Genomic DNA, 11,014 nt, shown 5'->3' on the forward strand with positions numbered 1-11,014 from the left:
GTCGGCTTGGTTCCAGATTTACAATTCTTTTCACAAGTAAAGAAACAGGAAATGTACATCCAGAATTCCAGAGCTGCTCTATAAGCGGGTGGTCACTGCTGCGATCTATACTGGGTCAAAATGTGTGGTTGTTACTTCAGTATCACCTGAAGTCTTTTTAAGTAAAGGATGTGGAAGCTTCTTCGTGAGAGTATCAACCACCAACTGATTTCCCAGTGAGCTCAGTTCATTTAATAGTCTTTAAGAGGTTACAGCTCTATTTAGCTCGACGCAGTATGAGATTAATTTACTCATCTGGCAGCCTGTTTGCTGAGGTTTCCTGTTGAGCAGCGCTGGCATCGACACTCACTCTAAATCATGATTAATAGGGAGCGTAGGTCAAACACAAGTGAGAATAACCCCATAGCCGCTGCACCCAACCCCATTAACTGTCAGATAATGAACCAAAATATGCACATTAAGCAGACAAACAAGGCCTTATCCTGAATGTAATGGTCCAGCCACATGTTATGAGCTCAACTCACTTGTAAATCCATTAGGCTGCTTTAATCTTTGTCAGCTGTATGAAAGACACACAAATACCAGCAGTACTACAGGACTGTTTTATGTGATAAGTCATTGCAGCATCCGGAGAGTCACTGACAACATCAATAATTCAACTGAAGACATCAAGCAGAAAACTCCTGTAAATAAATAAAAAAAGTGGAAAATGCCAATAACGAACAATGACGCAACTGTGCATAAAAATCTCTTTAATATGGGGTATTCATTGCAGGCTTGTTGTTCATATGAACCTCTGAAACAAATAGCTGATCCAACACACAAACACTTGCACAGACATCATGAACGTAAGAAAGACAAAGACAGTAAACAGCCGTTCAGTGATGTATAACGCTGAAAGCAAGAAATACCACCACAGACAAATCTGCTTATTGTTCTTCTCATGTCAGTTGGTGCAGGATTATTTAAATGCTACACTGAGTTAAAGGGAAAAAAGGAATTTACCATAGTAACACTGCTTATCGGTTGAGTAGAATATGGCTTCAAAATACCATAAAAACACAGTAAAACTCGTACGTTTCCAAAAGTTTGAAAGGCTCCAAAATGTAAACACCTACTCCTTTTTTTTTAAACAAACAAAACAAAAGGCACAAGTGTAACAAATGTTGTTTTTTCCCACGAAACCCAATGTACTGATCTGCCTTCTGTGTTGTAGTGTGCTTGCAGATGGAAGTTATTTCAAAAGAAATAACAGTTGTGAAGAAAAAACTCTCCTTGTGCAGTCTTCATACAGTAAAACTGCATTTTAATACTTGTATTTCTATATGTGCCTGTTAAGGCAAATTATAGTGTTGTTCGAAAAAGCTGTCAGTTATCTGAACACAATACTGTTTAAAATATTCATCTCCACGTATGCATTACACGTGGACATTGATTTTAAAACACTACTGTGAGAAAGTCAGAGCGATAGTATGGATTGATAGGATGAAGTAATTGTACCCTGATCCATGACAGAGTTTTGGCACAGTCTCTTCAGAAGACGAGTCAGAGGTTAAAGAGGGAGAAGAATGAGAGAGGACAGAGGTCAGAGGACAGAGGACAGAGGACAGAGGACAGAGGACAGAGGACAGAGATGCATTCGGAGGCTGCTGGTGAGGATGAGGTTACAGACAGAGTTGACACTAGGGCTGACCAATTTATTGAAATCTTATCGAAATTGCAATATGGCCAAGTGTAAAATCCAAACTGTAGAGCTGCAGTTTTTCTCATTAAGATAAAAATGTCTTAAAATATTATTATATATAAATAGTTGTGGAGTTATAGAGATACCCCGACCTACAAATCATATTCTCCAGATGAAAGAGAACATGCTTGTTTGAGAGGGATCCCAGAAAAAAAAAAAGAAGAAAAATCACATCATCATTTTCACAGAGAAAATTCAATGCAGAAATCGTGACTCATATTCCCAAATCGATGGGATGTGATATGTTTGGTTCATTTTTTAGCCCTAGTGGACAGGGAGGAAGATGAAGGAGACAGAAGAAGAGGAGATCAGAACTCTGTGTGTATGTGACTGTATTCTCGGCTGCCGGCCGGGCTCTCGCTGGGCTTCATGAAGATGCCCTCCATGGCCTTCCAGAGGCTGTGCTGGTTGGGGCCCGACATGGCATGAACTTCCCTCTGACCGTGGATTGGACGTCCATACTGCTCCCCCGTCACGGACAGCAGTGCCTCCGTGGCCTTGTGACGGAAGCGGACCGCCTCCTCGCGTTTCCACACGGATCCCCCACACTGAACCGTCCACTCGTCCAGGTGGTCGCCTTCCCCCTCCTCACCAAAAGCACTCACCTCCTGTGGACGAGTGAGAGAGGGATTAGAAGACAAGGAACAGAGGTGAATATGAGGGACGCTGCGTTTTTGAAAGCTTTCTGTTTCCATTTTTGGCAGAAATGATCCTTATACTTGTTTTTATCATCTTGCTTTGGGCTTTTACATTTTAGACCCGACATTATATACATTATATATTCAGACAAGTTTGGTTTCCCCAAACGCTCTCAAACAAAACTAAGACAATATCCTGTAGATCCTCTCCAGTGACACTAAGGGTAAAGTGAATGAAAGAGGCCAGGCAGACCACAGAGCATATTACACTGTTCCAGAGATGTTCAAAGACTTGTGTATAAACATTAAACCAGATGTCTAACAGTTGACAAATTCTTATCTTGTCTAGGGATGGGAATCGTTTGGTTTTTATCCGATACCGGTTCCTAACCGTTACTTTTAAAACGATACCGGTGCCTAAACCGATACTTTTTTTTTAAAAAGTGCACAAAACGACGCTTGACCACATTTAAGAAAGGCTTTTTTTATTGCCAAATATATGAAATGTTTAAAGTAGATTATAAATATAAATAAATACAAAACACTATTTAACTTAAAACTATGAATAATATATTAACTGTTAACAAAGGTTTACACAACACTTAAATAAATAAAAATAAATACAAAACACACACACTCTGACTCGTGACTCTGACTTCGGTGCCTGAGCCAATTGAAGACTGAGGGTCGCTTTTCCATCACTCGGAGACCCCCGTGTCTCCGCGGCTGGGGCTGTCCCCCCAAACTGCAGACGCTTTTGTGAAACCTTTAACGGCTTTCTCCATATTGGAACCGGTTCTCGGTACCCAACCCTAATCGTGTCCCGGTCCACCTCTCCCGACCCTATTGCACTTCGGTCTGACAGTGTTTTCATGCTTCCTTACGACTGGAGAGGTTTCTTCTGTCCCGAGGCGGAACTCCCAGGAAGTTTGGTACAGATCCTGAAGTTTAAAAGCTCCTATCAAATCACTTCTAGCTCAAAATGTTGGTCTTTGTTTCACTTAATATGAAAGGCAGCTTATTGGTACATCCCTGACTATACATAAGAATTATTACTCTAATGGGGTCGTCGTGATTCATTCAGATTGATCTCCCAAAACTTCTCATAATCAGCTTTTCTTAAATTAGGTTGGACATGTTAAATTCTCTCTCCACCCACCTGATTGGAGGACAGTGGTGAGGTGAAGTAGTGGCTGTGCAGGTTTCGGCCTGTGTTGACATGGGTGAGGCGGACAGTCTGCCCGCACTTCACCGGGGAACCCCGATGGCAGAAGGTGTCGCCGGTTCCACGCACGCTCCAGTAGCTGTTGCTGTCTTCCACTGTAGTGACCCCTGTGACAGACTGCTGCCCGCTACCTGTCCCACACAGACAAACACACACAGTGAGCAGAGGGAACCACAGGAAACAAATCCCTTCAGGGGACTAAGTAGTGGTGGGTTGGACTTTCTATGTAAAGGCTCATTCTAGTGTGAATGACAGGGTTCATACACATTTTGACCAATGGATTTCCATGACTTTTCAATAACTTTAAACCAAATTCCCATGACCAAACATTTTGTGAAATCTCGGTGTATACGTGAAAAAGTGACGAAATGTAGTATTTAAACTAACAATGAGAATTCCAAGGCATACAGTATACCTTAAATGACACAAACCCAAGTATGCCTGCTTATATTTTGAGCATATTTCTTTAAAAGCACATGAATTATTTGAAAACTCAGGGTAAATGAACGACATGAAAATATGAATATAACAAATTTTCCATGACTTTTCCAGGCCTGGAAATACACATTTTACAATTCCATGACTTTTCCAGGTTTTCCATGACCGTAGGAACCCTGGAATGAGCAGCTCGGCTTCTTATCTTTATTCACACGCTACAGTATTTATTCATCTGCTGCTACATGCTCCTGTATATATATATTCTTCTTTCACCTTAACTGTAGATAATTCATGTCTGTATTACTTGCCTATATGCACCACTTTAAACCATCACTTTAATCATTCAGTATTTATCTACGTTCTTATCAGTTTTCACAGAATTGCCCTCCAGGGAAAAATTTAAGTTGTTTTGAGTTTTAATAGAATTGAATTGAATATTAGTTTTAATAGACGACGTCACACCACTTAAATCTGGAAATTGATGTTAATATTTTACTGATAACTTCTAAAGCTCAAGTTGGTCCAGCCCATAACTACACAGCAGAAATGTTGACCCCACATGACCCTCAGCTCGCAGCCTTGGATCCTCGGGTATACGCCTGTTCTGGTCATTCCAAAGATAAAGGTTACAACGACCTGACCTGCCAGAGGAGATAAGGCTCGCAGATTCAGTGACTTTGTATAAATCACTTCTTAAAACCCATTTCACATCCACTTGCCTTTGTGATGCTTTTACGTGATGCTGTCTTCTTATTTCTCCAATTGTTGCATTTATCCTGTGTCTGCTTCAACTGTCAAAGCACTTTGTAAACTCTGTTTTTTTAAAAGGTGTTGAAAATTAATAAGATTCTGTCTATTAACAGTAATAATAACCATTTATACCTGCTACTTGGTATATCTGACATGTCCATCACTGACAAATTTAAAAGAAGACTTTATCAGAGGTATGCTTTTTGTGCTAGAAGGTGTATTCTTTTGAATTGGATCACAGATAAAGCTCCATCTAAGGCTCAGTGGCAAAGGGTTGTTTTTGAATATGTTGTGTTGGACCATTTGACATGTAAACTTGCCTTTCGTAAAACATGGGAACCCTTTCTGTCATATGTTGGTCTGAATGTTTCCACCATTCTCACAAGAGGGTTTGTATCATAGCTCAGAATGCTCTGCCTCAAAAGAGGCACTCTGTTTTACCATTTAATTGATTTACTTTTATTTCTGTATACTTTTATTTTACTTATCTGTTTTTAATTTTGTCTTACTTGTATAGGACGTGACCCCTGAATCTTCTGCCTGTATGGATTTGAATATGTGTGTGAGCAAAATGTTTGTCTTGTTTTTGTTTTGTTTTGTGTTGTATTACCTGTTGGAAAACTAATAAACATATTAGTTTTCCAACCTGTTGGAAAACTAATAAACATATATGTAAAAAAAAAAAAAAAAGGTGTTGTATATCAATATGTATAAGTTATTAGTCTCAATAAGCCTCTGATTATCTCAAGGAAAATGCAGAGCTGCTGCTGTTTACTTGCTGACGCTTGATCATCTTCCAGCTCCTGTAAGTGTTCTGCCTTGAATTGAAAGAAACTTGTGCGTGGAAGTGTATCACTCTGGTTCTAACTAAGCTGGAGAGAGATTTAATAGATTGGCCCATAAGGAATATATTTAATGCATCCTTTCTAATTTTATACCATGGAAATGGTTTGAGGAACTCAGTAACACCAGTGGCGAGACGTAAGGACACTATGTGATTTAGGAAAGCATCGTCCAGGTTTAACTATCCAATAGGATGCAAACACCTCCATGCAACATGTGACAGCAACTCTAGCCATTCATGGAAGTGCTGTTGGAATGGGTGATGCAAGTAGAGGGAGATATACTGGGAGGCTGTGGGAGACATCTTCAGACTTGGGGGAGGACATTTGCTCATGTTTTACTCTGTTGACGTTTGTTTATTGATGTATTAAGCCTACATTAAAATCTTTTGCATTAGACCGGAGCTGCTGCCTGAGTTCTCCTTTTCACCTGATTCCAGAAAACAGATCAGAAACTTACAGAAATAAGTCTTGAATGTTATCGAGCCATCATCCGTGACATTCTGCAGTTGTGTGTGATTTATAGTCCTGTTTGTTTACAACATGAAATAAGCTAAACAAGGGAGGACGGTGTGAAAGATTGTAACGACCACATCCTGCTGTGCATCACATAATGTATACCAAAGTTTAAATTAATATTTTCACCTGTATGAGAGAGGGATTAGAAGACAAGGAACAGAGGTGAAGATGAGGGACGCTGCGTTTTTGAAAGCTTTCTGTTACCATTTTTGGCAGAAATGATCCTTATACTTGTTTTTATCATCTTGCTTTGGGCTTTTACATTTTACATTTTAGACCCGACTTTATATACATTATATATTCAGACAAGTTTGGTTTCCCCAAACGCTCTCAAACAAAACTAAGACAATATACTACTGTAGATCCTCTCCAGTGACACTAAGGGTAAAGTGAATGAAAGAGGCCAGACAGACCACAGAGCATATTACACTGTTCCATATTCCATTGAGGTGAATATATCATTTTATATTTACGATTTACAAATCTTGATTTGGTGCATGTGCTACTGAAACACTGCACATAGATTAAATAACCTGGTACATCAGAGATGTTCAAAGACTTGTGTATAAACATTAAACTAGATGTCTAACAGTTAACGAATTGCTATCGTGTCTAGGGATGGGTATCGTTTGGTATCCTGTTTATTTACAGCATAAAATAAGCTAAACAAGGGAGGACGGTGTGAAAGATTGTGACGACCACATCCTGCTGTGCATCTCATAATGTATACCAAAGTTTAAATTAATATTTTCACCTGTAATGCTCGTTCTCCCCCTTATGATTTATGTGAAAGTAGATTTGCTCCAGAACAATAATCCCCCTTCCCTCGGGCAGGAGGCTGAGGGCCATCAGGACCAAAACCTCCCGCCACAAGACCAGCTTCTTCCCTGCTGCAGTTAGCCTTATCAACAAGGCCCGGGACCCCCACCTGACTGGGACTTTTATCCCACCCCCAAACCTCTAGGATGTGTTAAATTAACACATTATATCATATCATATTATATTATACTGCATTACATCGCATATTGCAATCTGACACTGTTCACTGTTTTGCATTTAGCATTTCACTTTTTACTTCACTTTTTATATCTTTTATCTTTTATATATTTTTAAATAAGAAGTAAACAGTGAGTAAATATATACTGGTTTCCTATTTTTTATTGCTCTCTCTGTATGTTGTATTTATTGCGTTTTTATGTTTCTATGTTCATTGTATGCACCAATAACCAGAGCAAATTCTTTGTATGTGTAAACGTACATGGCAATAAAATACTTCTGATTCTGATTCTGATTGACACAGTGAACCTGGACTTCATTCATTCCCCACGTTCATTCAGCAACAACATCTGGATTCCAGGTGTTGTTGTAATGGTCACTTGAAGCCTCTGAAGGTGGGAAACACTTGATATGAACGTGAAGTAACGTTTTCCAGCTGTTGAGTGACTGAGAGGATGGAACTCACCGGACCCGTAGCGCACGTCGTGGGAGTGAAGCCTCACGTTGTGCTTCAGGTTCAGCAGCTTGATGACGGAGCCGCACGTCACGAAGCTCAGCTCGGTGCCGACACACAGGCCACACAGGGCGGCCAGGGCCAGGAGCAGCGAGGGGAGAGAACCGGGGAGTAGAGCACCCATTCCTCCAGGAGACTCGGGCCGCCGACACCTCAGCTCGGTGGCGTCTTCTCGCTACGTCAGTGAACAGGCTGCCGGTGTGGAGCTCAGGGGGACACAGCGCCCTCCGGCGACTCGGAGGGACGGTGGCCGAGAGAGATCACTGAATTGAGTACAGCCGTGGCCAAAAGTTTTGAGAATGGCACAAATATTCATTTTCACAAAGTCTGCTGCCTCCGTTTTTAGGAGGGTAATTTGCATATACTCCAGAATGTTATGAAGAGTGATCAGATGAATTGAAATTAATTGCAAAGTCCCTCTTTGCCACAAAAATGAACTTAATACCCCAAAAACCATTTCCACTGCATTTCAGCCCTGCCAAATAGGGACCAGCTGACATCATGTCAGTGATTCTCTTGTAAACACGGGTGAGAGTGTCGACAAGGACAAGGCTTGAGATCACTCTGTCATCCTGATTGAGACAAAATAGCAGACTGGAAGCTTTAAAAGGAGGGGGGTGCTTGAAATTATTGTTCTTCCTCTGTAAACCATGGTTACCTGCAAGGAAACATGTGCAGTCATCATTGTTTTGCACAAAAAGGGCTTCAGAGGCCAGGATATTGCTGCTAGTAAAATTGCACCTAAATCTACCATTTATCTGATCATCAAGAACTTCAAGGAGAGAGATGCAATTGTTGGAAGAAGGCTTCAGGGCACCATCTCCTAAAGTTGATTCAGCTGAAGGATTGGGGCACCACTAGTGCAGAGGTTGGTCAGGAATGGCAGCAGGCAGGTGTGAGTGCATCTGCACGCACAGCGAGGCGAAGACGTTTGGAGGATGGCCTGGTGTCAAGAAGGGAAGCAAAGAAGCCACTTCTCTCCAGGAAAAACATCAGGGACAGACTGATATTCTGCCAAAGGTACAGGGATTGGACTGCTGAGGACTGGGGTAAAGTCATTTTCTCTGATGAATCCCCTTACCTATTGTTTGGGGCATCTGGAAAAAAGCTTATCCGGAGAAGAATAGGTGAGCGCAACCATCAGTCCTGTGTCGTGCCAACAGTAAAGCAACCTGAGACTATTCATGTGTGGGGTTGCTTCTCAGCCAAGGGAGTGGGCTCACTAACAATTTTGCCTAAGAACACAGCCATGAATAAAGAATGGTACAAAAACATCCTCTGAGAGCAACTTCTCCCAACCATCCAAGAACAGTTTGGTGACGAAAAATGCCTTTTCCAGCATGAAGGAGCACCTTGCCATCAAGCGAAAGTGATAACTAAGTGGCTCGGGGAACAAAACATCGAAATTTTGGGTCCATGACCAGGAAATTCCCCAGACCTTAATCCCATTCAGAACTTGTGGTCAATCCTCAAGAGGCGGGTGGACAAACAAAACCCCACAAATTATGACAAACTCCAAGCATTGATTATGCAAGAATTAGCTGCCATCAGTCAGGGTGTGGCACAGAAGTTAATTGAAAACATGCCAGAGCGAATTACAGAGGTCTTGAAAAAGAAGGGTCAACACTGCAAATATTGACTCTTTGCTGAAACTTAATGTAATTGTCAATAAAATCCTTTGACACTTATGAAATGCTTGTAATTATACTTCAGTATACCATAGTTACATCTGACAAAAATATCTAAAAACACTGAAGCAACACACTTTGTGAAAACCAATACTTGTGCCATTCTCAAAACTTTTGGCCACGGCTGTACAAACCATAGAGTGTGGTACAAACCAGAAGAATCAAGTTAGTACAATTTTCTTCAACAAATCCAACTACAAAGTGCTATACATAAGTGCCACACAGGTGCTACTATTATTATTATATATACTGTTGCTGCCATTATTACTATATACTGCGATTATATTGGTATAATTACTATCATATATAAATATATATTATGTTATAGTATATACTATATATACTGTACTATTTTTATATACTGTCTAACAATAAAATTACCATCATATCATCAGTACTATTACCATCATCTTGCCACTGCACCTTATCTACCTATTTATCTTGTGTTTCTCTTTTTTATTCTTTCTACCTCAATATTTTTTATTTTATTGTATTGTATTGTATTTTATTGTATTCAAATATACCGGCTGCTATGACAACTTAATTTCCCTTTGGGGATGAATAAAGTAATCTATCTATCTATCTATCTATCTATCTATCTATCTATCTATCTATCTATCTATCTATCTATCTATCTATCTATCTATCTATCTATCTATATATATCTATCTATCTATCTATCTATCTATCTATCTATCTATCTATCTATCTATCTATCTATCTATCTATCTATCTATCTATCTATCTATCTATCTATCTATCTATCTATCTATCTATCTATAAGCATATTTGAATATTTGCACTACTGCACAATTTGAGCTATTGTTACTCTATTTTTCTCTTCATCTGTAAAGATATATATTGAGATATATATATTTTATTTTCTATTTTAAATTTTGATATTCTATTTTATTCTATTTTATTGATATTCTATTTTATTCTATTTTATACTATTTCTATTTTCATTTTATTTTTTTGGTTGAAATTACTGAGCATTGCTAGAAGAGAGCCTGTGACCCAAGTATTTCATTGCCAGTGACTGCTTCATGTTATCTCTGTGCATTTGACAATAAAAAAATCTTGAATCTTGAATCTTGAACTAAATATAGTGTAATTTTATTTTATTTATGTTTTTAATCCAAGGTAAAGTCGAAAATAGAAAAAGGCAATTGGATAGAAAAAACACATGCATATAAAGAAAACACAAGCAAACAGAAGAAGAAAAAAACGTCCGAACTAATTAAACAACTTCATTGATTCAACAACACATGCAATGCAAAAATTCCCAACACATGCAAATACAGAAATGCACAGCAAATGGCGTTAACGACAACGTGAAGGTTTCCCGGGGACCCAGAAAAGTGATGAATCTGGCTGTAGTTCAATTCTCATAAGCTTGTATTTATTCAATTTAATGTAGTTTTTTGGTTTTAATTGTAGAATAGGAAATGCTTGTTTTGCAAGACTTGTTTTTACATTGAGGAAAAAGACGGTAAGTCACAGAAAATTATAATGTCATACAAAAGCTTTGGGAACCCCTGGTATAAAAAAGTTTGTTACTGTGAATAGCGAAGTGGGTGGGATATGAACCCATCTCCAAAAGGCCCATAATTGATTATTATTTTCAGATGAGTGTGGTTTTTTTTTTTTTAATTAACGA

The 11,014-nt window shown here is 39.2% G+C and overlaps 1 protein-coding gene across 1 annotated transcript; it reads right to left on the minus strand.

The window, feature by feature from the left end:
• Window positions 1–735: 735 nt before the first annotated feature.
• Window positions 736–7,842, minus strand: sdf2 (stromal cell-derived factor 2). The gene is made up of 3 exons (XM_061085706.1): window positions 7,619–7,842; window positions 3,542–3,738; window positions 736–2,352 (listed from the first exon to the last, which is right to left on the minus strand). Exons 1-3 carry the CDS (start codon window positions 7,788–7,790, stop codon window positions 2,053–2,055), a joined length of 669 nt encoding a protein of 222 aa, XP_060941689.1. The 5' UTR covers window positions 7,791–7,842; the 3' UTR covers window positions 736–2,052.
• Window positions 7,843–11,014: the final 3,172 nt, after the last annotated feature.

Source organism: Limanda limanda, chromosome 14, assembly GCF_963576545.1.
Source record: "Limanda limanda chromosome 14, fLimLim1.1, whole genome shotgun sequence".
NCBI lineage: Eukaryota > Metazoa > Chordata > Actinopteri > Pleuronectiformes > Pleuronectidae > Limanda > Limanda limanda.

Excerpts from the sequence above, each read along its gene's own strand:
- sdf2 (XM_061085706.1), bottom strand. The coding sequence starts at position 7,790 with ATGGGTGCTCTACTCCCCGGTTCTCTCCCCTCGCTGCTCCTGGCCCTG. Across the intron at positions 3,739-7,618 it reads CGACGTGCGCTACGGGTCCG|GTAGCGGGCAGCAGTCTGTC; the intron begins GTGAGTTCCATC and ends TGTGTGGGACAG. Across the intron at positions 2,353-3,541 it reads CACCACTGTCCTCCAATCAG|GAGGTGAGTGCTTTTGGTGA; the intron begins GTGGGTGGAGAG and ends ACTCGTCCACAG.